General features: G+C 48.0%; 2 protein-coding genes across 2 annotated transcripts in view; one reads left to right on the forward strand and one right to left on the reverse strand.

Annotated features, from left to right (window-relative positions):
- The window catches only part of LOC108168680, a 160,442-nt gene that overhangs the window by 66,025 nt on the left and 66,941 nt on the right, over nucleotides 1-27,476 (forward strand). The window contains exon 3 of the mRNA XM_030251656.1: nucleotides 25,029-25,156. Within this exon, the coding sequence (XP_030107516.1) occupies nucleotides 25,029-25,156 (128 nt within the window). The remainder of the gene's footprint in view (nucleotides 1-25,028; nucleotides 25,157-27,476) is intronic.
- Gm2023 (predicted gene 2023) lies at nucleotides 18,578-20,418 on the reverse strand. Its single transcript, NM_001378465.1, has 4 exons — nucleotides 20,323-20,418; nucleotides 19,221-19,353; nucleotides 18,910-19,003; nucleotides 18,578-18,821 (listed from the first exon to the last, which is right to left on the reverse strand). The coding sequence occupies exons 1-4, from the start codon at nucleotides 20,381-20,383 to the stop codon at nucleotides 18,783-18,785; spliced, it is 327 nt and encodes a 108-aa protein (NP_001365394.1). The 5' UTR covers nucleotides 20,384-20,418; the 3' UTR covers nucleotides 18,578-18,782.

Here is a 27,476-nt window from a genome sequence, read left to right on the forward strand (position 1 = left end):
CTAAGGTATGGAAATGTCTTAGCTCAGTGGCCTAATTTTTTTTTCATGTACAGACACCTAGAGTGGAACAATTGTGAAGACACCTCTTAAACCTATGAAGCCTGAGGCTAACTTTGGGGTGGAGCTGTCGGAAATGAATGCAGTAAGCTGGTTAGCAAGATTTTTCATCGGGTGGATTCCCCATTGCCTTCCTGGTTTGAGGGGGAGGGTCCCTTTCAAACTTTTTTTTTTTTTTTTTTTTTTTGTATATGAGTACATTGTAGCTGACACACCAGAAGAGGGCATCAGATCCCATTACAAATGGTTGTGAACCACCATGTGGTTGCTGGGAATTGAACTCAGGACCTCTGGAAGAGCAGTCAATGCTCTTAACCGCTGAGCCATCTCTCCAGCTCCCTTTTAAACTTCTTAGTAGCAGCATTAATTCTTGCTTGGTTTCAGTTCTGACAACCACAGCAGTCAGGAGTTTGAGTAAGAGGTATGGTGGGAAAGATGGCTTAGCTTCTTGTAGAGGGCCAGAATTTGGCTCCCAGCACCCACATTGGTTGCTCACAACCACCTGTAACTCTAGCTCCAAGAGGAGCTGACACCCACCTCTGGATGCCAAGGGCACTAGCCCTCATGTGCATGTACCCCCTCATAATTAAAAATAAAATATATTTTCTTTAAAAATTGCCATTCTCAAGGTTGGGAGTCAGGGTGAAGAGTAACATCCCTCTGCCTTCACATTCCTGCTGTGACAGACTGCTGTGAGCTAAAAGTAGACCCCTTTCTCTCTTAACTCACTCTGTCAGTGTTTTATGACAGCAACAGAAAAGAGACCTAGATACCTGCCTCTTCCCTATGGTTCTGAGATCTGTGAGGGTTGGAGGAGGAGGGAAGATACGGCCCCTCATATTCTGGGGGCACAATCACAGGGGCGGGGCAAGGGTAGAGGAAGTCACTTCTCAGATTCCACTGAGGACTGCGCAGACTCACTGCTGGGCCTGCCTAGCCATCCTCTGAACTCCACTCCTGCGGAGCAGACTGGCAAAGTCAAAAGAAAGCTCTTTAAAAGACAGATCTCAGCCCTGTGCCTTGCATTTCTGATTGCCAAGATTCTGCCCTCCTGGCCTGGCCATTCCCACCCTTCTGCATTTCATCCATTTTCTGTGTTCCAGAGCTCTCAGGAATATCAAGGATGAAAACAGCCCCAAGCATCCCTTTCTCCCATGCTCTCCCTTCCTTGAGGATTGAGGGAGTTTTGAGGAGAGATGTTGGTCAGTTCACAGAGAAGTGAGGGAAGGAGGGAGGAGAGACCTGGGAAGTGGGTTCAGGATGCAACTTGTCTGAGTCTACTGAGAAAATTATATAAAAATTACATAAGTGGACTTATTACTAGAAATAGAAAGGGTCAGTGGAAGCCTGGGTTTGCTGTGAGCCACGTCCCCAAGGCTGCCCTTGCCCAGGACATAAGGTGTCTTGTCCTGTACTGCACTTATATGGCAGTTGAGAGGTCCAAGAAGGGAAGCCACTATGAATTTTATACTGAGGTGATGGGATCTGCCGTGCCATAGCATGGGAGGCTTTCCTGGTTCTGGTCTGCTTGTCTCAAGATAACTCCTTGCTAGCATGTCCTGTGGCTGTGCTTGGGAACAAGTGAGAGGGTGAGTGAGAATCCATAATCCAAGGGCACGTGGAGAAGATGACTCCAGAAAGCTCAGAGTGGGAGTCGCTTAGGAAGCCTACTATGGGATACTAGGCCCACTGTGGGATGCCAGGCCTACTGTGGGACACTGGGCCTACTGTGAGATGCCAGGCCTATTGTGGGATTCTAGGCCTACTGTGAGATGCCAGGCCTTCTGTGGGACACTGGGTCTACTGTGGGACACTGGGCCTACTGTGGGATGCCAGGCCTCCTGTGAGACACTGGGCCTACTGTGGGACACTGGGCCTACTGTGGGATGCTAGGCCTACTGTGGGATGCCAGGCCTACTGTGGGACACTGGGCCTACTGTGAGATGCCAGGCCTACTGTGGGATTCTAGGCCTACTGTGAGATGCCAGGCCTTCTGTGGGACACTGGGTCTACTGTGGGACACTGGGCCTACTGTGGGATGCCAGGCCTCCTATGAGACACTGGGCCTACTGTGGGATGCTAGACCTACTGTGGGACGCTAGGCCTACTGTGAGATGCCAGGCCTTCTGTGAGATGCCAGGCCTATTGTGGGACACTGGGCCTACTGTGAGATGCCAGGCCTTCTGTGAGATGCCAGGCCTATTGTGGGACACTGGGCCTACTGTGAGATGCCAGGCCTACTGTGGGATGCTAGGCTGTTTTTTGTTTCTCAGACTTGGGATATATAATCTGATGGACTTAACTGTGGTCTGCATTTTTCAGACTCTCTCATCCCACTGACTACCTTCGTTCCTCTTCTATTATTTCTTTTACCTTTCTAAAAGTGATCAGATATGACATTAATATTTGTTGATCCTTAAGTACCAGGTGCCATACTAAATATTTTAAGTTGTCTCATGATAGCTCTATGAAGTAGATTTCTTGAGTGCTGTTTCTGTTCATACAAGCCACTTTTCTTTCTCTTTTAATTATTTTTACTACTATGTCATCATCATCATCATCATCATCAAAGACAGGGACTAACTGTGAGGCCCTGGCTGTCCTAGAACTTGCTACAAAGATCAGGCTTTGAACTCACAGAGATTTTCTTGCCTTTGCCTTCCAAGTGCTAGGACTAAAGGCCTGTGCCACTGTGCCTGGTTCTGACTCACTGTTTTTGAGACAAGGTTTTGCTATGTGTTCCAGGATGGCTTTGGACTTATGGCACTCTTTATGCTTCAGCCTCTCCAGTGAAGCATTACAGCGTTTGCCACTTTCTATAGTAGTGGTGGTGGGGCTATCAACCACACTGCTGTGATTCCAGTATGCCAATCCTTGGACACTGTGATTGATTAAAGGCCTGAGCAACTAACCAGAGCTTCTCATGAGATTTGATGTTTGGATGCTAGACCAGTAACTGTGAGAATTTAGACGGGAAATAGACTGACTGTTGAGTTATAATCAGGACACCTGTATCAACCCTTTTCTCCCTGCTATGTCTCAGGGATCACAGTAGATGAGGCAGGGGATGGGGAGGTATGCTGTAAAATGCAGTTTTCTCACCATGAATGACATGTCTAGCCTATTCATGAATGCACCGAAGCTGTGGTTACCTACATAAGACCTCCACAAGATCAGCTAGCCAAAACTCTGTCATAGATGGGGTAGATGAACTCTAGGTCCACCCCTTACTGAGGAGCTATTGGCAGTTGATAGCTGTGAGGGGTGGGGCAGGGATCATTCTTTTTGGAGGATGTGGCTACTGGCCAGTTTCTTATGCTCCCGTGGATGGCCCCACACCCATGCACATATGGGCAGCACTAACTGGGCAGCACTAACTGGGCAGCACTAACTGGGCTTAGTGGTTTATCAAAAAAGAAAACAGAAAAAAAAGTTGGGAGGGAGATGTGTTGGAAGGATATGGGGGAGTTGGAAGAAGGAATGGGGATAAATATTTCATTTTATGCCTGTATGGAAGTCTCAAAAATAAAGAGAAATAAAAAATAGGGGAGCTAGAGAGATGATTGCAGTCTGCTCTTGCGGAGGACCTGAGTTTGGTGCTCAGCATCCATGTCTGATGGGGCTCACAAGTGCCTGTGGGTGCAGCTCCAGCTTTAAGTGATCCATCGCCTCTGACCTCTGAACACACATGTCCATAACACCCTGTACACACAATTAAAATAATATTAAAAATAGATCTAAAACAACCCCTCAGACCTCAGGTGTCTAGGGGCCATGCTTGCTGTTGCTTGGAGATCAGTAAATGACAAGAACGGCCATCTACAATAAGAATAAGACCCCATCCACAAAAGGCATTAAGTGGGGAATGGTGATAGAATGCAGAGGTGAAAACATTTGCATCCTTATATTACTGGTGGTCAGGGTCTGGGCCGGGTCCTTCCAGGTCCTTGGCTTCTTATCCAAAGAATTGAAGATGGGCACTCACCCAGGTTTGTACAAGTAGCAAGGGTTGAGAACAAAGCAGTAGACAAGATCCGAATACACTGTAAGAGGGCAGCCAGCCACGAGTGAAGGTCCACAAGGGCCCCAATATTTTTCTCTCATATATTGCATCCTGGACACGCTTTCCCCTCCCTCTCTTCCTCCAGTCTCTCCCTTTATCCCCCCTCCCCCAGATCCACCCTGCTCTGTCTCTTCTCAGGAAAGAGCAGCCCTCCCAGGGACATCCACCAAACAAGGCATAACAAGCTACAATAAGACCAGGCACATCACATCAAGGCAGGATGGGGCAACCCAGTAGGACGGAAAGAGTCCCACGAGTAGGCAAGAGTCAGGGACTGTTAGGGTTGAGTAGCTTGGTGTTCTTGAAGGGTCTAATTCTTATTTGTGGCTTCTTTTTATGGGGTTAAAGAGGAAGAGTTTGGTCACAAGCGGTACAGTGGGGTGGTTTTCTATTGTTACTGAGAGTTTAGGCTATATAATCACCTTCCTTATATACATGAGCCTTTCCATAATGCCCCGATTTTAATCATTTCACATCCCATTGAACGCAGGAAGAAGATGGTAAATAGGGCATTCTCCCTCAGAGTTTACTTGAAGACAAGGTTTGAGTTATTCCACATACTCCGCAGACTGATTCAGACTAGATCAGCCTTTCTGCCTTTAAACTGGATACACTGGGGATACAGTTGAGTGAATTGGAACAGTCTAAATTTGATTGTTACCAGGAGCTGAGACATCTGTTGTTCAGAGAGGGAGGTGTACCGGTGGAGCTCTGAGGGTGCTCTGCAGTTGCTAAGTGCATTGTTTGGAGAGGGCTACACATGTCCAGTACATACAGGTAAAGCAGTTAAACTGCCAAGTGCATTATTACAAGGGGAGGGCTATGAATAACCCAAATCGAGTCCCAGCTTACTAAATTATTTCCTATGTTTGCCTGGCTCACCTGGATTTAATCAGGGTTGAAGGCCATCTTCTGCCTTTCTAAGATTTATTTTTTAAAAAATTGGTGTGTGTATGTGTGTGTGTGTGTGTATTTGTGGCCCAGATACTATATCAGATCCCCTGGAGGTGTAGTTACAGGCGGTTGTGAGTCACTTGGCCTGGATGCTAAAATTGAACTCTGATCCTCTGCAAGAGCAGTACGTGCTCTTAACCACAGAGCCAGCTCTCCAGTTCTGAAGACAGCCTTTTGATCCTCCTGACTCTGTTTCCTGAGTGCTTGGAACTGTCCAACACTGGGCCCTTGACTCATGTCTGTCATTTTAAATATTCCTACTCCAGTGCTTGCCTAGTATGCATGAAGTCCTGGTTTTGGTTCCCACCACCACACAAGTCAAGCATGGTAGCTTGTAGTACCGAGTACTTGGGAGGCGGAGAAGCGGGAGAAGCGGGAGAAGCGGGAGAAGCGGGAGAAGCGGGAGAAGCGGGAGAAGCGGGAGAAGCGGGAGAAGCGGGAGAAGCGGGAGAAGCTGGAGAAGCTTCTCAGGAGAGCTCAGTTTCACTCTCAAATGCATCGCGAGTTCCAGGTTTGTCTGGCCTATGTGAGATCCTGTCTCAAAAACCAAACAAGCAATAAAGACAACAACAATAACCAGAGCAAAATAATCCTCTACCCCAGCCCTTTTTAAAGGATGTATTTTTATTTTATGTATATGAATGTTTTGCTTCATATATATGTGTATCACATGCATGCCGTATCCATGGAGGATAGAAAAAGGGTATTAGAACCCCAAGAACTGGAGTTACAGATGGTGGTGAGCCACCATGAAGATGCTGGGACACAAACCAGGGTCCTCTGCAAGAGGAGTAAATGTGTTTAGCCTCTGAGGCATCTATTTCAATTTTTATCAGCACTGCTCCAAACCTAAAACCAAGTGAGTACTGAGCAAAACACAGGGCTGTCCAGCCAGCAGCCTCCATTAGACAACCTGATCCAGCCAGCAGGTTCCATTAGACTGCCTGATTTCTTTCTTTTTTGGGGGGGAAAGGGGTGTTTTGAGACAGGGTTTCTGTGTAGCCTTGGCTGTCCTGGAACTCACTCTGTAGACCAGGCTGGCCTCGAACTGGAAAATCTACCTGCCTCTGCCTCCCAAGGGCTGGGATTAAAGGCGTGCGCCACCACCGCCCGGCTACTGCCCGATTTATTGAGTTGGTATATCACTGTGCTTTCTAAATAGATTATCAAAATATTCCTCAAACATTCCTCTTAGGAAAAGAGAGTTGTCCTTTTGTGATTGTGTGTGCTGTTGTGTACATGTCTGTGTAAGTCTGTATTGTGACTATATATTTATACATCTCTGGCATGAGATGTATAAATCCCTTGAATCAATACATTACATTTATGTACATATATACACTATATACATATATGTATAGTGAGTTTATGTATATGCACATATATATATATATATATATATACATATATATATATATATGTATGTATATATTGTGAATATGTACCTACATATGTATGGAACATATTAGGGTCCTTTGAAGGTGTCAACACTTGTATATTTGTGTGGGAGTTTCTTTTTCTCCCCTAACTCTCTCTCCTCGCTCAGGGTCTGGCTAACCCGAAGCTCACTGTGTAGTCCTGAGCAGTTCCTGAGGATTCTAATTCTCCTGACTTAGCAGCTCCCTGTCTTATTCTCCTCAGCATGGAGATCACGGCCGTGATCCACCTCCCTGGGCTCTTCTTTTCTATGTTTAGTTACCACAACTCTGGTGAATGTGATAGCATTCACTATAATTACTCCTTCACACGTGTATGTGCTGTGCCTTGATCATGTGTACCCCCACTTCTCTGTGAGGCTATCTTCCATTCTCTGCTCTCTTCCTAGCACCTGGTCCCTAAATAACCTTAATTTCCTCCCATTCTCCTTTCCCCACTCCTAGTGACCAGCACGACAAGGATTTTTTTTTTTAAGATTTATTTATTATGTATACAGCATTCTGCCTGCACGGATGTATGTCTGAAGGCTAGAAGAGGGCAGCAGATCTCATTATAGATGGTCATGAGCCACCAGATAGTTGCTGGGAATTGAACTCAGGACCTCTGGTAGAACAACCAGTGCTCTTAACCTCTGAACCATCTCTCCAGCTCAAGAATTGTGTGTGTGTGTTTATTTTTTAGATACATGTCTCACTTTGTAGCCAGGCTTATCTGTAATCCATTATGTAGCACAGGGTAGCCTCAAAGTTACAATTCTCCTGCCTCAGCTCCTAAGTGCTGGTATTATAGATATGTGCCTACTCTGTACTTCTACACGGTTATGGTTTTCTTAGCTGAGTGGGGAAAACTGATGTTTGTTTTTCCATTCCTGGCTTGTGTCTCTTGAGATAAATTCTGGGGATGCTCTTTTCAATTTGTTCTTTTGTGGAACTCAGCTTTCCGGGACCTGCAGGGGACATTCTATGCCTAGGAGAAGGAGGACACAGGCCTGGCCTAAGATCTCAACTTTGAGGCCCGCAGAGGGAGTCCAGTGAATGAGCTAAATGAGGTGTGACGCTCCTGGCCCCGGGAACATTGGGCTCTAGTTGAACACAGATGTAATATTCCAGAAAGAACTGAGCAGGAAAGCAAGTGACTCAGCTTTCTGAAAATCCCCGGCCCTGGGGAGGGGTCCATTTCACTTCCTGCGCTTCTCCAAATCTCATCTTGTCCAGAGGGTCTTGGAGCAGGCCCAGGGGCAGCGCTTGGCTCCGCAGGCCCTGAATGGGCGGGACGTTGTTAGAGTTCCAGAAGAGCTGGGACACCAGGATGGGGGAAGTCTTGAGCAACAGCACAGCCCCCCCCCCCCCCATCCCTCTGAAACCTGAAGTAGCTCATGGCCAGAGTTTGTTTCTTAATTTCTTCCTCTTTTAGCACTTGCTATCTACTCAGAGCCCCGAGGTGCTTGATCTTGGACTGAACTCATTTGGGAGAAATTCAGGAAACTGGGGCCCTTGGGAACGAAGCAGAAATGACCCTTGCTAGCTAGCAAGGTGTTGTTCTGGAGAACTAGAGAGAGACAGGTGTAGTGGCTATTTCTGGTTGTCAACTTGACAATATTTGGAATGAACTACTATCCGGAATTGGAAGACTCACCAGTGACCCTTATCTGGAGGCTTGGAGATCCTTATCTGGATCTTGGTTTGAAGATCTTGAGCCATAGTGGCTATGGATTCCAGAAGATTGAATCTCCAAGTTTAAGGAACACAACTTTAATCTGGGCTACGCCTTTCATCTGGGATTAAAGGTGTGGCGGAACACACCTTTAATCTGGGCTACACCTTCTGCTGGAGACAATATAAGGACATTGGAAGAAGGGAGTCTAGCTCGAGCCCTTGCTCCTTCGCCTGCTTGCTGCGTGAGACTGAGTAACTGCTAGATCCTTGGACTTCCATTCACAGCTGCGACTGAACAATTGTTGGGAATTGGGCTGCCGACTGTAAGTCATCAATAAATTCCTTTACTATCTAGAGACTATCCATAAGTTCTGTGACTCTAGAGAACCCTGACTAATACAGCAGGGGAGCGCGTGAAGGAGGGAGCTTTGAAAATGAGTGGGGCGCTGAGAAGTCTAGGGAGGTTGAACAGTTATCCCAATGTGGTAAGTCGCGGGAGGGGCGGTGGAGAAAGAGAGAGGCTGCGGGACATGGGGGCTGAGGGAGCTATTTCTGGTCACATTCCTGAGGGTGAAGCAAGGGGGTGGCTGATCCAACGCCAGTGTGCAGCCTTGGATGCTAGGCTAAAAAGCTAGTGCCTAGACTTTTAAAGAGCAGTGGGTTCGGTGCTGCAACTGCCCTGCAAAGGGCGGGGACAGGGTGGGGTGGGGGCGTCTGGACAGGGATGGAGGCAGGGATGCGCTCAGGACAGGGGCAGGAGAGGCTGTGCAGACCCCGGAGATAAGTTAAGAGCAAGAAATCCATGACTTCAGCCAACTGCCGAGGAAGAAACAGATGGATGAACCGGGGGAAATAGAGATCCACTTCTGGCTTCCAGGTTGTGGAGCCAACTGCCTATTTGGGTTTTCTTCTTGCACATTCTGACAGAAGTCTAATTCCAAAAGCAACGTCTAGATTCGCAACACTTCCCTCCTAGCTTGTCTCCTCCTGCAGCCACCCAGCTCAGAGAATGTCACCGCCCCTCTGCCATCCCTCCAGGGGCTCTGGACTGAAGCCTGCTGTCATCCTGGGTTTTTCTTTTCCTTTTATGCTTCATAAATAGCACCTCTCCGCTCAATCTGTTGCTGCGTTTCATACCTATGTCTAGAACCCCAACTCGTTTCCAACAGCTTCCTCCTGGGTTAGGACAGGATCATCTCCTTCCAGGCCACGACTCTGACTCTTCACTTGTTTCTATATTATCCATTTTCCAGGCCACCAAAAGGGTCTTTTAAAACTTTAAACGTGATCATGTTACTCATTGGCTAAAATCTTTCATAGTACTTCAAATCAAATCCCCGCTTCCTTTCTGTAGCCTGCAAAGTCACGTGACGTTCCTCAGGCCTCCTAGCCCCGCCCCCCCCCCCCATTTTATAGGCTTCCCTCCTAGTCTCCTAGACCTCAGCCAGGCCAGTCCCCTCCCCTCCCCCCTCCTCCCCCTCCCTCTCCCTCCCCCTCCCCCTCCCCCTCTCCCCCTTCCCCTGTCCCTGTCCCTCTCCCCTTTCCCCTGTCCCTGTCCCTCTCCCCTTTCCCTGTCCCTCTCCCCTTTCCCTGTCCCTCTCCCCTGTCCCTCTCCCCTTTCCCTGTCCCTCTCCCCTTTCCCTGTCCCTCTCCCCTCTCCCCTCTCCCCTCTCTCCTCTCCCCTCTCCCCTTTACCCTCTCCCCTTTCCCTGTCCCTCTCCCCTCTCCCCTCTCCCCTCTCTCCTCTCCCCTCTCCCCTTTACCCTCTCCCCTCTCCCTTTGCCCTCTCTCTCTCCCTCTCCCCTCTCCCTCCTGCCTTTTCCTTTAGGCAATAGCTTAAGTCTCCTCAAAGAGGGGTCCCATGAGGCATTTTATTCTAATGGTAATAGTGAAATTGGTCAGAAGGGCTTGAAGTGTCTGTGTCAATTGCCACACAATTAAAGGTTAACAGAAGAGAATAGCAAACACCAACTAAACCCTAGGACCAGCTAAGACCTATAGATAGCTTTTCTTTTTAAAGAGACAGGGCCTCAGTATGTAGCTCTGGCTGGCCTGGAACACACTATATAGATCAGTCTGTCCCTGAATTCTCAGATATCTGCCAGCCCCTTCCTCATTTGTGCTGGGATTAAAGGTGTGTGTCACCCCATCCTGCCAGACTGTAGCTTTTTGTAATGAGTTTTCCCTTCAGTCTGTGCTTGCTGGCTTCCCCCCCTCTTTCACCCTCCTTCTTCCACTCTTGATTGTAGCTTATTATGGCGCCATTATTCCTCCCACCAAGAGTTGGATTTAGTTATTTTCCCCGAGTTCTGCTCTCAAAGTCATGTGACACTTTTCCACTAAAACAAACATGGACAGAAGTGGCACATGTCACTTGCAATCAAAAATGTTTAAGAAAGTGTTCTCCCTTGCCCACATCCTCGCCTTCCTTGACTGATCATGGATGTGTGTTGAGATGGGTGGGAGCGGGGATGGGGATGTGTGTGCCGAGAGCAAAGCAGCTCGGATGTCACTGCCGCATGGAGCACAGATGTACTAAGTGCTTACCTGGACCCAGAGCCACTCAGTGTTTGTGTCGGGGGCAGAATTTTGTTTTGTTAAAGTGCTCGGGTTTTGGTGTCACTTGTAAGCACAGCGTAACTCAATCTATTCTGCCAATCAGAGGCAGGTTGGTGGTTACAGAATAGAGAGATAGGATCACAAGAAAGCAAGAGGAGGAAGAATGCCACCCTGAGATCTGGGATTTAGATACTGTTGTAGACCGAATCATGCCCACCTGAATTCATATAATGGAGTCTTATTCACAGTGCAACCACATCTAAATATTTATTTATTTATTTATTTATTTATTTATTTATTTACTTTATGTACATGAGCACACTGTAGCTGTCTTCAGACACACCAGAAGATGGCATCAGATCCCATTACAGATGGTTGTGAGCCACCATGTGGTTGCTGGGAATTGAACTCAGGATCTCTGGAAGAACAGTCAGTGCTCTTAACCCCTGAGCCATCTCTCCAGCCCACAACCATATCTAAAGACAGGATTTTAAGCACCTCCATTCAAGAGGTGAAGACAGAAGGATTAGTAGTTCAAGGCCATCCTCAGCTATATAGTGAGTTTGGGGTGATCCTGGGCAAATGAGACAGGTCTCAAAGATAGAAAAGAGTTAAATGAACTCATAAAAATAGGAGCCGTAATACAGTGGGAGCATGGCCCTGTAAGAAAGTATTCTCTCTCTTTCTTGCACAAACACACACACACACAAACACACACACACACGAAAAAGGCACCAAGAAAGAGAGCCCTTACCAGAAACTGACCACATTGGTACCCAGATATTGGATTTTCAGAGTCTAGTATTGTGAAAAAATAAATTTCTATTGTTTAAGCTGCCTTGTCTATGGTGTGTGTGTGTGTGTGTGTTTTAATGATAACCTGAGCTTAAAAGATGTGCTAGTTGCTAATGTTTTGAGTTGTCTGTCTTGGGGAAGGTGGTTTTGAGTTGTACAAGCAAAGGTGATAGATACTATGTTAACATTTTAAGTCAAGGATGGGGAAGATAGGGATGTGTCCATGTTGGACAGCGACTGTTGAGACATCACCCTGTCTCACTGCTCAGACTTCACCTTTTGATGTTTGAGGAATGTCCTGCTTTGTTAACCTTGCTTACTGCACCCTGGAACCCCAAGGCCACAGACTCGTTTCTCTAGTTCCTTCTGCAATGGAGACACAGACACAGCACAGTCTTTGCCAATCAGACGGACTTTTCAAGGCCCAGGATTTGAAGCTAGACCCAGTGAAAAAGAGCAGGATTAGCAGAGAATTGGTTTTGGAGGTGGTAGAAGTGGTGACAGAAATAATGTCCATCTTACATGGTAGTCGAAGCTGTTATTTCAGAGGTGACAGATGGTAGGGTGGCTATCTATACAAGTGGAGGATCTATCTGTCTGTCTGTCTGTCTGTCTGCCTGCCTGCCTGCCTGCCTGCCTGCCTGCCTGCCTGTCTGTCTATCTGTCTGTCTGTCTATAATCTATCTAATCTGTCATCCATCTATCGATCGCTGAGGATACGTTAAGTACATGTACTACCTCTGAGCTATTGCCCTGGTCTATCTATTTAAAAACAACACACCAAACTAATGGAGTGACTTCCTATCTTGAAAAATATGCTTTCAGAACAACTTGAAGGGCAAATTTGAGTTTGGGCTCTTTGCATCTTGGACACTATCACACACTGGTTAAATTCTGAAGAAAGGTCATTTTGTGACTTATGATTCTTATTCAAGGCTAATGGTCCACATCTGGTGATGACTTTCTTTTCCTTCCTTTCTTCCTTCCTCCCTCCCTCCCTCCCTCCCTCCCTCCCTCCCTCCCTTCCTCCTCCTCCTCCTCCTCCTCCTCCTCCTCCTCCTTCTTCTTCTTCTTCTTCTTCTTCTCTCTCTCTCTCTCTCTCTCTTTCTTTCTTTCTTTCTTTTTTGAGACAGGGTTTCTCTGTGTAGCCCTGGCTGTCCTGGAACTCACTCTGTAGACCAGGCTGGCCTCGAACTCAGAAATCCACCTGCCTCTGCCTCCCGAGTGCTGGGATTAATCATGTCACAAGGACCTCACCTCAACACTCTAGCTTGGTTGTTTCTGCCTTCTCATCTGTCCATGAGGATTATGTTTCTACACAAGTTTCATAGGAAACCATACTCAAGCCATTGAGTATTGTTAAAGGGCCTCATAATCCCAAGGGCAAACATTCCAGTTTCATGCTTAAGTACAAGCTCCATATTCTTTACATATAGCTACTTCTTGGCCACCCTCTGGACCTGATATATCATCAGTGACCTGGTCCATCCTAGGAAGAACAGAAGAGGAGGCTCATGTGGATAGTCCTGGAAGCTCCTCACAGTGGGCAGAGAATCCACTGGATTTTAGTTCTTTGACTGTAGATCAAGAATAAGACAAATGGGAAGTGAGTTCACCCCAGGGACTCTGTCTTTTGTCTAAAACTATGACTGGAGAATGGTCAAGGCACCATGCTGTCCCAGAGAACTATCCATGTTTGTCCTAGTTGTATTGCGTGGCTGGAGAGTGGTCCTTCTGCGGTCCCCCATCTTGCTGGTTTCTGCATCTTCCCAGGACCTCCCCATCACTACTTCTGTCAGTGAGCATCAGTGACCTGCATGTAAGAGTCCTAATGATACATTTGTTTGCTTTCTAAAAGCAGGGGGCTCTCCATGAGGCCTGAGACCATATCCATCTAGTGTATTAATGGGTTGCCAGTAATCAGAAGAGAGCTTGGCATGAATAAGTATGGTGGGTTGCAGCCAGTGGCAAAGCAGTACTTTAATGAGAAGAGGTTTGGTGGGACCCTCTATGATGACAGCTTTGAGACTCCCAGAGGCCCTACTTAACATGGAGAGTCACGAGCTCTGACCCACAACACTGCCACACTAGGAGGTGTCATGTATATAGTTGCTAAAGTGGTGGCCCTGGACTGGAACAGAGTTTCTGACCTTCCTTATCTGGCTTGTGTGTTACTGAGGGAAGTGGTGGCCTGGTGACAATGATGAGAACTTGACGTTAATGGTGGTGCTGTCACGGATGAGGATACAACAGGAGTTGGGACTTCTTGTCAAGGGTGGGTGTTCTTACATCACTGAGTTCTTTACAGTGTTGGGATCCTGACAAGAGAGGCTGACTTTCTTTTGGGGAGGATACTTGATTGCCTGATGGGCATGAGATTATAGTGACAGGGGTGTTGATGGAAATGGGCTCAGACTTCCAGGTATGGAGAGTCTGAGATCCAAAGCACTGGGGTGGGGTGGGGTGGGGAGGAGTGTCTAACTGACCTAGAACTCTAACATCACTGCATCTGGTCTTAAGGTTTCCCACCTATACCAGGTCGGGGGCCAGGATGGCTCGTTTTCTTCCCACTGGAGCCAAAGGAAAAGAGTCCAAGGTCCTAGGCACAGAAACAGGGTACGGTCTCCCTGGTCCTCAGAGTTAGTTCCTGCATCCTGCCCTCTGCCTGCCTGCTTGAAACCCTTCAGGAAGTAGAATGGTTCTTGCAAGTGTATCATTCAAGGGATGTTGCCAATCCACTGACCTTCAGACCCGGTCCTGGCAGGCTAGCATGTAGGCACGCTCAGTCCCACCAGTGGGCTGCCGCCCCTTTCTAGAAACAACACACACTGAACCCCTAGTCCCCTGGATCCCCAATACTGCTCTTCCATTTTCCTCTCCCTTTAGCCTCACCAGGTCCTGGCCTTGGGAATAAGGAGAGGGCGAGCACCACATTCTAGCCCCACATTCCATTGTGCTGACGTTGGGACAGCTGAACCCTGAGCAGATTCCCTCACTGAAGCTCTGGAGAGTCTCACTGCCCTTTGGCTGGAGAGTGTCAAGAGGCTGGCTGCTCTCCAGGGGCCATTTCTGTTTCTGAGTTCAAGCACTGCCTGTGTCTCCCAGACTCATTTCTTCCTGTTTCCCCCCACTTCAGGTCTTCCTAGCAAAGCCAAGTCTTTCCACTCCAACTAGACATCAATCACAACTACTGAACAGGCCCACATGGGCTTCAGTCTCGGCCTGCTGCTTCCTGCTTGTGTGGACTTGAGAGGCCATGCCCCCTTTCTGTTCCACAGTTTCCGTGTATGCACAACGGCAGGAATGATACCTACCTTATGAGTTATTTGAGGGCACAATGATATAACACAGATGAAGGCCTGAACTGCTACATGCTCACCATGTGAAAGTAATGGTTATACCTTCAGATTGGTCCTGTCTTGCTGTTCTGGGTTTTTTTTGTCTCCAGGATGGGCCAGTTCAGAAAGGCGGTATGTGTTGTAGCACTCTGGAGCCACACTGCCCCTCTGGAACCCTAGCTCTGACATTTCCTAGCTGTCTAGCTTGGGCAGCTTACATCCCTTCTGTGCCTCATGTTTCCCACCTACGGCTTGAGATCGGTCCTAGTGCTTACATCAGTTCCCAGCACCTAGAAAGCTCCCATAGAGAATTAGCTATCACTACAGAGCCATGTTCATCCACATAGACCAAGCCTGGGAAAGAGGACACCTAGGAAGGTTGGTATCTAGAGAAATGCCTGGTTTTGGAGGAAACTCCCCAGTTGGAAAACTTGCCTTTTTTATGAGACCATTTCCAAGATTTTCTGCTGGTTCTGAATTTCCCGGAGGGTAGAAGTGGGTGGCATGGGGTGGGGGCTTGCCGAGAAGTTGAAATCAGCTTATCAAAACCTTCTGGAGTTGACTCTAGCCAAGCACTCTATTCCACAACAGAGGCAGCTCCGACTGCCTTGGGAACTGGGTGTGTGCTCTATGTTCTGTGTGCTGTGTGTTCTCTCTGTCTGTCTGTGTGCCTGTGTGAGTGTGCACATGCGTTGGGAAGGGACTATTCTCAATTTGTTTGTTTTCCTTAATTACATGTTGGGGCTTATTCTGTGCCAGCCATGCAAAGCAAAGCTGGCAGTGAAGATGGATAAAACCCAATCTCTTCTCCCTGGGGATTCTCAGCTGACGTTAATGGCAAGAAACTTTGTCTGAAAGGCTGGAGCTCCCTGAGCAGGGAGAGCAGGGAGATGATAGCTTCAGGGGCTATGAGTCTTTAGAGCATCAACCCATGTCATGCCCTGTGTAGTAGGTGCCGTGTGCCCAGGGAGGAAGGTTCCATATAGAGTGTATAACAAGCCACTAGCCTGTCTGAGGAGCTAGGAGTCCATGCTACCTGCCAGAGAACTAGCAACTTTGCCGTTGTCAGACAGGAAGCAGAACTTGGGACAAACGGAGATGTAATCCTCATCGGTGAGCTCTAGAGAGGCAGGAGACAGATGGGCCACTGTGCTGAGGAGCTGGGCAGGAGGAGGCATGCCCCTCACCCCACCCTGCTGCTAGAGAGATGAGAGAGAGCAAGACCCAGTGCTAAGGTGTCATTACAGTTTGGCTGTAGGTAACAGAAGAAGCTAAGGTGGAAGCTAGTAGCTAAAGGAGTGGGGAGGGAGGTTGTGTGCCTCTTTCTAATGGGGTGTTCACTGCCTACATTTCTGATTTCCTAGGCTTTCCTAGTCAAGCAGGAGACCACATTGTGTGTGCCATTGGCTCCTAGATTTTCTTTCTTCCTTAGTGTTAGCCTCCCCTTAGTTTCCAGAGGATGGCCTCTGGGGAGCTAAGAAGCAGGAACATTTCTGGATATGTTGGATGTTGGGGGAGCCTGTACAAGGCTGGAAGCTTAGCCTGAGATCTGAAGATCCAAGAGTTATGTCTTTGGAAGGACTCAAAAGTCGCCCCTTTCCTGCAATCAGACACATGGCATGGAAATCCTGGGTTGGAGAATGTTGAAGGAACCTGCCCAGAGTCACTCAGTGATGGGGGAGACTGGGTTGTGACACAGGTCCAGACACTAGGACTTGCTATGGGGTTAATAATGTCCCAGGGCCTCTGTCCTGGTAGCACCTTGGGCAGGGCTCCCATGGTTGCCTCTTCTATTCTTTATATTTCTCTGGGGCTACAGGCACCAGAGGGAGGATTTGTGTCTGCTTCAAAAGCAAGCTGGCTTCTTGGTTCCCCTGAGACCTGAGCAAGATCTGAGGCAACATCTCCCTCCCCATATGTCTTAACCTCTTGTCTGTGGGAGGCAGAGTTGTCCATGACTGGGTGACTTTACAGAGGGATTAATGGATTGGTACAGGGAAGTGGGTATGGGGGTGGTGGATGAAAGGAGGTCACCTGGGTAAGTGTATGTGTGGATGCTTGAATGGGTGGGTAATTTCCCACAAGTGGTGGAAACAATTTTCACTCCATAGCAACTGTTCTTGGAAACTATTCCCATCTGTCCCATCCTTTGTGACTCTGAGACTTGAGATACTTGAGGTTTTGAACACCTGTCTGTGGGAGAAGAGGAAGAGGCCACCAGGCTTCCCGTCGCTCTAGGATCTCTGCCCCTCCTCTTCACCCCACTGTGACTCCCTCCTGCCACCTCTCCTACTGACACTTGAGCTCTCAGACATCTGGATGTTTGAACACCTGTCTGGGACAGCAAAGATGGAGAGGCCTGAGACTTGGAGCGGGAAGGGGGAACACAATTCCCCTACAACTTCCTTTTAAAGGCTTGCCCAGATAGGTCTGGCTTGGTTATTGGCTGATGTATATCAGATATAATGATGGCTTCTCTCCCCAGACAAGGGAAAGAGAATCTGACCTTCTATCTGACCTTAGCAACTCAGACTTGCCTCTCCCACCGGACAGGTCCTTGGAGGTCACACCCAGGAAGCTTCCTAAGCACAAAGCATTGCTGTGAGCTGTTCCAAGAGCCAAAGGCCTTGTCCTCCAGACCCAGGAGACTCATTCCCTGAGACTCAGTGTTGCCTGTAGTCCCAGAGCCTGTGTGTACTGAAGGCATTTCCATGATGAGTCGTGCAAGCCTCCCTCACGGTTCTTTCTTCCACCCTGTGGGCCTGTCTTCCTTCCCTGATCCCTGGCTCCTAGACAGTATCTTATTAGGTCTGGCACTAGGAATGTTCTAATGGGGCTGAGCCCTGCTCAGACTGTCTGAGATGAAAACCTGGTCTAGAATGGATTTAGAATGGACGGAATAGAAGATGGCGCTATCCCCATGGCTGCTGAGCCCCTTCTCACGTATCTGTTCATTCTCTAAGCAAATATTCATTGACTCCCTATCTTGTGCCAGGTGATCTGCTGGAAACCAACACAGATATGACCCTTGTCCAGGGAGAAGGACAAACTAACAAAAATAGGTTACTGTAATGAGTGCTGTGTGTGAATGTGCGTGTGCGTGTGTGTGTGTCTGTGTGCTGTAGGTGGGTGGTGTGTAGGAGGAGAGGTGCGGAGCCTTGGGAATCTGGGAGGAAGCAAAACTACCTAACCCAGTCTGAGTCAGGGATGATTTCCTGGAGGAGGAAACATCCAGACCCAGAAAGGAAGCAAGTAGGGCAGAGGACGGAGAAGAATATTAGAGGGAGCAACTTGGGGATGAGGGTGGGGTGGAGTGGGAGCGTTGGGGGGGGGGGGGATCGAGAACTTCTCCTAGAGAGTGGAGCCATGTCTTCTGCCCACCCTCTAATCCTCACTGAAGTTCCCCTACTCCTTGTCCCTGAGACACATGGATGCTTAAGCGCCTGTCTAGGTGGCAAAGATGGAAAAGTCTGAGGCTTCTTGTGAACATTGCAAACCAATGCAAGCTTTGTGTGGCTGGATAGAGTATGAGGAGCACATAGAGACCTGGGCCAGGTCCTTCACTGTGGGGCTGGTTCCGGGAGCATCAGGGTGTCAGGTGGAGGCTGGGGAACAGATTGCTCAGAGCTCAGGGTGGAAATATATCCTGCCATTCCACCCCCTCCTTTCCTATTCCTGTCCTCCTGGGGCGAGAGAGAACAGAGGCTGACAGACAGATCCACGGTACCAAGCGGCTTTATTGGAAGCTCTGCAGTCTAGCCACAGAGAGATGGTGTTCTAGCCACACAAACTCTCTTGTCCACACTCACATCGACTCTCTAGGCACAGACTTGGCTGGGTTAGGTCTGGGACAGAGCATCAGGAGGCCTGGTCCTCTCTTCTGGTCCTTGGTTTCCTGGGCCAGAGTGATTCACATCTCTTTACTCAAGACACAGGGCTCCTTCTGGTGCTGTTGCCTTTGTTCTAAGGGGAGGGAGGAGAGGCAGGGTCATGAGCTGGAATCTCGGGGTGTTGGGAGGGCGGAGGCAGGACTGAGGAGGGTCAGGCTTGCCTTGGCAGAAGACTTCTTCAGTCTTCGGATGATGCGATCCACCCAGGGCTGGTCTGGAGGTGCACAGAGCTGATAGCCCCTTAGTGTGGTGAACCTGTAGCCAGAGGTTGGAGAGAATAAAAGCCCTGGAACCCAGTTTCCTAGAAGGCTCTAGAGTAAGGAGCAGAGGCTTGGAGACTATTTGTAGGGACCTGTTTCATAGGCTTCCATGAAAACTGGGCTCTGCCATGAGTTCAGGGTTAAAGCCATGATGGCATCAGCAAGGGCTCATGGGGGGATGGGGCCAGATATTCTTTCCACAAGCAACTCACACAACAGCAGGCACCCTGCAGCCATCTTCATTAAGAAGGTAGCGGAAGGCTTTCACGATGTTCCCAGGGATGGGGCGCTGGGTCACAGACAGGCAGCAGTCTTCCGCATCATTAGCACCCCCCAGAGTTGGGGCTGAGATAGGAGAAAGAAGGGGAGAAGACCCTGAGACCATGAGGAAGGGAGGCCACAGTCCCTAAGTGGCTTTGATAGCATCTCTCTGTGTGTGATTGCTGGACCTGATATTCAGCCTTGAGTGCCACTGTGGCTCAGTTGGCTGCTGAACATATTGTAGTCTTCTAAGCCATTTAGTAAATAACCATTTTTCAACGTATCCCAAATGCTGGGGTCATACACCCTTTCCCAGGTTTTCTCAGCTTTTACAGTGTTTTAGCAAATGGAGAGTTAACAGAAGAATGCTGGGACAGGGGAGGCTTGCCTCGGCTGAGACTCCTTCAGGCTTCTGAATGACTACAGCAGCTGGCTGCCATACCCGGAGTCCCAGCTACCAGGAGGGAAGCTGAGATGTAGGATCACGTGAGCCCAGGAGATGGAGGCTAGCCTGGGCAACATGGACAGATGCTTTCTCAAAAGCCAAACTAAACCAAACTAACCAAACCAAACCAAACCAAGGCCCTTAAAAATGCAACCCCCAAAAGGGGAACAAGTTATTAAGCATGTCTTCAGTGTTTCTTGTTCTCTCAGATGGAAGCAAATACACAGCAAAGCTCTCACCCCCACAACCCCAGTGGTGCAATTGAAACCAGGGTTTCACGAAGGCAAGGCAAACACTCCACCCACTTAATTATAGTCTTAGGTCCCTCAAGGAAGATACACTGTTCCTTCCTTCTGTTGCCTGGAAGCTGAGGTAACAAGACATGGAGCCCACAGCTATAAGCCCCAGGATATGACAGAGCTGAGCCACATTGGAATCCTGGATACAGGCACATTCATATTGACAGGCACACACAGAAGGCATAAGGAGCCCTTGGATCCACTGACTCTGAACTCGGAGGGTCTTTCATGACCATTGTAATAGTCTAAGACCTACATATTGTCCACAGGTCACTGTGGCCCCTACCGTAGTCATCTCCCAAGCCTTACCTGGGAAGGTCCAGAGAACCAGCAGGCTGAAGGCCAGGAGTGGGGTCACACGGGGGGCCATGGCAGATAATCTGAGGCAGGCCACAGAGAGTGAGTGAGCCTGAGAGACTGTGTGCGCAAGAATCTGAGAGGCCGAGGCTCCGACGGGTTCACAGGGGAGTGACTGGAATCGCTCAGATGTCCTCCTGTGGCGTGAAGGGGTTCAGGAGCCAAGTGCAAGTGAGCTTGTGTGTGCCCCAGTGAGCCCGCTTGAGCCTGCTGAGGCTGCCACCAGCTCCAATTTATGCCTTGAGCTTTCACTTTCTGTCCCAAAATTCCCCCTCGATGGCCCGTTCTGGGTCTTCCCCTTTACCCCCCTCTGCCCCCTTTTTTTTCTGGCAAAACATGACCTTGGCTTCCTTCTTCCCCCCACTCAGAGTCTTCACCCTCTGCTTTCTTTGGCTTTAGCTCTGAGAACTGCAAAAGTCTGGGAAAAAAAAAAATCCGTGTCCTGTCAGTTCCAGGGAGGGCTTGCGTTGTCCTCTGGATAGTGGCATTAGCTGGGTAGTTAGAGCCCAGTGGGCTTCTCTATACCCTCACCACTTTCTTCTTTCTGATGAGGCCGGTTTTGAAGCCAGCTCCATGGTACCTTCAGAGCAAGCGTGAGAGCCTGGATGGTCTTTCCTTGTCATCACAGTGCCTTCCAAGTCACCATCTGGGGGCCAGTCCCTCTCTTGGAACAGGCTGAGCTGGAAGGGAAGGTTCCTAAGGAGAGGGCCCAGGCCTCCTAGCCCACAGCTCAGGTCCCTGTGAATCAGCTACCTGGATCTACAGGCATTGTTCATTTTCTCAAATCCAAAGCCTGGGTCAGAGGAACAGCTGGAGGGAGCACAGGCTGGAACAGCCCCCTCCATCTTTCCCTTCTCTCAGTCCTGGGAACCTAGAGGGGATTTCTAAGGAGAGGGGCTAGCCAGCTCCTTCTGAGACAAATCCCTAAATTTCAAGGAATTGAAAGATCAGGGAGGAATAAGTGATTTCCCATCCTTGTGAGAAAGACCAGAAGAGAAGACTGCAAAAGAACAGCTAATATATGGGGTACCCACCCAGCCCTTTGCACCCACACTTGGGGTCCTCTGTATGTGTGTGTCAGATGGGAACATCCACATTCGTGTGCACGCCACGCAGAGGCCTGAGGTTGATATCAGGGACCTCGTCCATGACTCTACACCTTAGCTCTGGAGACAGGGTCTCACTGAACCTGGAGCTCACTGACTTGCTAATACCAGCTGTGACCAGCTGTGAGCTTCAGGCTCCCCCTTTGTCTCTGCTTCACCAAGCACGAAGGTTACAGGTGTGTGCCACTGCGTGCCTACTTTTTAAGGTGGGTTCCGGGGATCCAAATTCAGATCCTTGCGCTTCATAGCAGGCCCTTCACTCTCAGAGCCATGTCTCAAGCCATTGTCTCCTCTTTCTCACCAGGGAAGGCAAATGTGTTCTTACATCCTGACTTAAAGATAGTTGGAAATTATGATTATTTTTCGTGTGTGTGTGTGTGCCTGGGAGGAGGTGGGCACATGTCATAGCACAGGAGTGGAGGTCAGAGGTTAACTCTGAGGGTGTTGGCTCTCTCTTACCGCTGTGGAAGTCCCAGGGATCAAGCTCAAGTGACCAGCTGTGATGGTTTGTACGTGCTTGGCTCAGGGAGTGGTACTATGAGGAGGTGTAGCCTTGTTGGAGTAGGTGTGTCACCGTGGGCATGGGCTTTAATACCCTCATCCTAGCAGCCTTCAGAACAAGACGTGGAACTCTCAGCTCCTCCAGGCCCCTGTATGGCTGGATACTACCATGTTTCTACCTTGATGATAATGGACTGAACCTCTGAACCTATAAGCCAGCCCCAAGTAAATGTCGTCCTTATAAAAGTTGCCTTGGTTGTGGTTTCTGTTCACAGCAGTAAAACCCTAAGACACCAGGCTTGACATTGAGTGCATTGACCTCCTAAGCTGGCCCTACAGTTCTCACATTTATCAGTTTTCATTCATTAGTAATAATCACAATAGCACCGGGCGTGGCGGCACACGTCTTTAATCCTAGCAATCGGGAGGCAGAGGCAGAGGCAGGTGGATTTCTGAGTTCGAGGCCAGCCTGGTCTACAAAGTGAGTTCCAGGACAGCCAGGGCTATACAGAGAAACCCTGTCTCGAAAAACAAAAAAATAAAAAACCAAAATAATAATAATAATAATCACAATAGCATTCTGATTATCTTCTGTGCTCTGGATCAATCCCTCTGCCAACCATACTTTGTGTAATGTTCCCAGCATCTTCTGACATGTGCTTATTGTATTGTGATCCTTGTTTTACACATTCAGAGTAGGAGGCTCAGAGAACACAACCACACAGCTGGTACTACCCGCCCACCCTGCCCGTGCCAACTATATACTGGGCATAGCATGCAGCACAGAGTACGTAGCACACGGCAGAGGTGGGAATCGGCACTGCCCACCTGATCCATGGCCAGGGAAGTAATGACCCTCACCATAGTCAGACCCAGTGCTGCTACGTTATTGCACCAAAGCCTTTAAATCCAGGTTTGACTACTTCTCAAATGGATGTTTTATTAAAATCCCTTTTATTACCTTTTTTTTTTTTGAGACAGGGTCTCTCTATGTAGTCTTCTCTATTCTAGAACACTCTATGTAGACCAGGTTGGCCTTGAACTTGGTGTGCACAATCACATGTAGCTTTGTGAACCATCTTTTGAAGTATAAGCTTGGGACTAGAGAAAGGACTCGGTGGTTAAGAGCATGCATTGTTCTTGAAGAGTTTGATTCTTGCATCCACATCAGAGCAACGCTTAACTCCAGCCCCAGAGGATCTCACCCACTCTGACTTCCGCAGACAGACAGACAAACAGACAGATAGACACACACACATAAATAATAACAAAGTAGTTTAAACAATTGTTCTTTCTGGTCCCCCCTCTCTACCAGCAAATATATACTAAAATCTTTGAACTCTCTGTAGTAATCAGAGTTTTTTTATATTGCTGAGAAGGGATAAAAAGGCTGGAATGCCAGACCCCTTCACCTAAGAGAGTCCAGAGGCAGGGTAAATTCATAAACCTATAGCCATAACATCATCAATTATGGCCACATAGTGAAACTTCAAAAGGACCAAATTAGGTTTCTGAAAAGCTGAGAAAGTGGGGCTCCCTGGAAAGGGAGTAGAAGCTCTGTGTGCCTCACACATCTGTGAAGGTCTCTCTCAAGACTTTCCCTGTAGCCCTTTGTGGTGGTTTGAATAAGAGTGACCCCCATAGGCTCATATATTTGAATGCTTAGTCACCAGGGAGTGGCACTACTTGAGAGGGATTGGGAGGCGTGGTCTTGTTGGAGGAAGTGTGTCCCTGGGAGTGGGCTTTGAGGTTTCAAAAGCTCGAGCCAGGCTTGATGTCACAGTTTCTCTCTGCTTATGGATCAGGATATAGCTCTCAACTGTTGCTCCAATATACCTGCCTGCATGCTGCCATGGTCCCCACCATGTTGATTATGGATTATACCTCTGAAACTTTAACCAAGCCCTCAATGAATGCTTTCTTTTTATAAGAGTTGCCTTGGTCATGGTGTCCCGTCACAGCATTAGAATAACAACTATGACCTCTGTAACATCCTTTATCATAAACAGTAAATGTGTTTTCCTAAGATTTATGGGCTGTTCTAGCAAATTAATCCAGACATATGAGAGGCAGGATGGAAAGATAGAGAAAACTAAGGGGATGTGAAGCAGGGAAAAGGCCCTTTACCCCACAATCTAGCTTGCCTGTCCTGCTGGCTGAGTGAAGAAACTTCAGCACAACTGATAGAGCAAAGATTGCCTGCAGAGACAGTGTTGCCCCAACGATGGCTCAAGCGAGGGGGGGTGTGTGTCAAAGCAACAAATGAGCTTGGTCAGAGTGTTTGTAAGCCTGAGTTCTAATGTCAGCATTCTTCTCTCACACCCGTTTAAACATCTAAATGTACCCCTGGCACTTGCACTTACACAAGGAAGTTCTTCGAGAAGATAAATCTGCACATACAATTTTACTTAAATTTTAAGCTTTGCTTAATCTTTGAACATTGTTGTAAATTACATCTTTTTAAAGAATGTGATTAGGACCATACAGGATCACATAGTAAACTACACACCCATACACAGCACGCACATACACATGCATACACGCACACACATGTTGGAGAGACACATAAGAGTGACTTTCAAAATCCCACACCCCTTGGAATGTGTTCTGTTCATTTCTATTATTACTCTGATGACAAGAGGAGCAAGGAGCTTGTCAGGAGACCTGGAAAATGAGTACCTTCTGCTTCATGTCTCCACAACTCATTCTGTCTTGGCCAGGAGGCAGAAATGTCCTTAGTTCTATGGGAAGTTCTGTCTTAGTCAGGGGCCAGAAATGACAGAGGTTAGGTGCTGTTTGTGCTCTGATTTCTTTTTCTTTTTTTTTTTCTTTTTTTGTTTTTTTGTTTTTTTCGAGACAGGGTTTCTCTGTATAGCCCTGGCTGTCCTGGAAATCACTCTGTAGACCAGGCTGGCCTTGAACTCAGAAATCCGCCTGTCTCTGCCTCCCTTTTCCATTTGTCATTTGCCTAAGTACTAGGATTAAAGGTGTGTGCTACCACTGCCTGGCTGTGCTCTGATTTCTTATTATCCCTCTTTTCCTTTTACATAGAAACGTAATGGGTATAGCTGCCTGGATTCTACTCATGATCAGAGATTTAATTGGCTTTGAAGCTGTCTCCAAAATTCCAGTCCAGTCAGGAGGATGCAGAGGTTCACGGGCATCAGCCATGAGTCCAGGTAGACCAGTTGGACCAACCAACTCACTTCCCTATGCCTCAACTCTGTAGAGTCTCATTACCCTTTAGACAAAGGCCCTCAGTAGTGACCCCCCTGCTGCATGGGAGTGCCACTTGATTTCTTCCCCTTAAGCCCTCTTCTGTGACAACACTCCCTTCTAAAAACTCACCACTTGTTTCCCATGAAATCTGTTCTTCACGTTCTTGAGAAAAAGGATCTAGAAGCTTTGGTGGCTATTTATTGCCAGGGACTCTAGTCTCTAGAGTTATGCTCAACCTAGGTGAGAAAGCCTTTATCATATGAAAAGAACCTCTGTCTTTTCCATTTCTGTCATTTGCCTAAGTACTTAATAAGCTCCCATTTTGTTAAGTTCTAATATTGTGTCACTCGGCCATCCTGGAATCCCCTGCAGTACACTCAGGTGTCAGTTTTGCCTGAGTGGAAGCCCCTGTGGGGAAGGGAACTTTCCGGTCCACAAGGGGCTTGAGCTGTGGTCTCCTGCTGCCCCTGGCAACACCACCTGTGGCCTCTCAGTTGAAGACAGCATCTTTCCAACAGCTGTAGGGCTCAGTCCTCAAAAATTGCTATGAGGTTCGGATGTCCATCACAGGCACCAGTTGTGGCTTGTGCTTCTGACCAATAGTCTACATATGCAGTAGTTCCCATGACCCTTTTGTCAGTGTGAAGCTGCAAGACCTACCCAGCACTGCAGCCAACAGCCTGGGGTAGGAAGAGCTCCCATATATGGTAATCAGAGGTTGTGCAAGCTCTGAGTTGTGAGTGGAGAGTGGGAAATTTTCCTATATCCTTACAGTGTGCCACCCATTTTCTGTCAGAATCTCCAGGGATACTGTAAGCTTTACCAGAAGAGACTGCAGAAAGTAGATCCTCAAAGTGGGTCCCAACCCTGGGATTGGTTGCCTTTATATATGAGCGCAGAGATAATCTCTCTGCATGGAGACAGAGGACCCAGGACATCAGGAGGTTGCACAATTGTCATAGTCACTCAGAACATCACTAGTGACACACAGGATGGGACTTGACACCAGGATCTCAGTTGGAAACCTTCCCTTCTGTGTATTCTCTCTTGAAGTCCCAGGAGACACAGACAGAGAATAGTGGATAGGCAGAGGTTATTACCAAGTAGAGTAGACGCTCAATGGGGAGAGCAGACTGTGGCCAAAGACACTGTTGCTCCTATCTATGCTCTAGGCAGATCTTATACTATTTTCCAAGCTCTCTGTAATAAACTAGCTTTCCTAAGGGACTTGGCCCTATCTACATGACTGAAAGACCTGCTCAGTTCTTTATCAGAAAGCCTCTTGCCATCTTAAAAGGTGTAGGGTTTCTAGAGCCTGGTTTGGATATTTTCCCACTGGCAATCTTTTAGTCAGCTCAGGAGGTCACATCTCGTCCTAGGGCCAGAGCTATGACTTTGTCTAGTTCTTCTCAATGATACCTAAAGTCCTTCTATCTCAGTCCTTGGTTTCATGGACTATAAAGGAGGGAGCAGCCTGAATGGGGCTGTAGAGATGGCTTCCTGGTCAAGAGTGCATGCTGCCATTGCAGAGGACCTGGTTTTGGTTCCCTGTAAACACACAGGGAGGCTCACAACCACCAGTAACCTAAGCTCCAGGGGAACTGATGCCCTCTTCTGGCCTCTGAAGCACACACACACACACACACACACACTCTTAAATAAAAACAAACAAACAAGCGGAAAAAGAAAAACAAGCAAAAAAACAATCAAAAACCAAAAACCAAGCCAGAACAAAACCCAAACAAATCAAGTCAAACCAAACAGCTCTTTGCCCCAGGGCCCTGGTAGGAAACTTGGACTGTAGTTCCCCAGTGACAATGTGACCTAAGGGTGTTGTCTATATTACAGCACCACCCCTAAATGGATGTGCTCACGACATGCATATGTGAGCGAACAGGCCTTAGATGTTTTTGGAAGTCAAGGAGGAAAGCACAGGAAGGTAGCGTAGCCTTTAACTTGTTAGGTTTTGCTTTTTTCTTTGATCACAATCTTCATGTAGACATTCTCTAGGATTGAAAAATAGGGGAAGTGAATGGTCTTCATTTTCAGGTGGGCCTCTAAGATATACCAGCACCAGAAGGAACTGGCTGCCTCCAGCTGCAGGAGCGGCCTTCGGGATGATGAAGACGTGGAGTCCTTTCAATGCGCAGAATTTTCATGCAGCACATTTAGTGTCTACTTTGTCTAGCAGAGAAAGCCCAGAGTTTGAAGCTATGCTAGTTTATGTGCAGTGGCTGGCTGCCCTCACCTCTGTAAAAGGTGCAGCCATACGTCCCTTCT

The sequence above is a fragment of the Mus musculus genome (assembly GCF_000001635.26).
Source record: "Mus musculus strain C57BL/6J chromosome 4 unlocalized genomic contig, GRCm38.p6 C57BL/6J MMCHR4UN_CTG5".
Taxonomy (NCBI): Eukaryota; Metazoa; Chordata; class Mammalia; order Rodentia; family Muridae; genus Mus; species Mus musculus.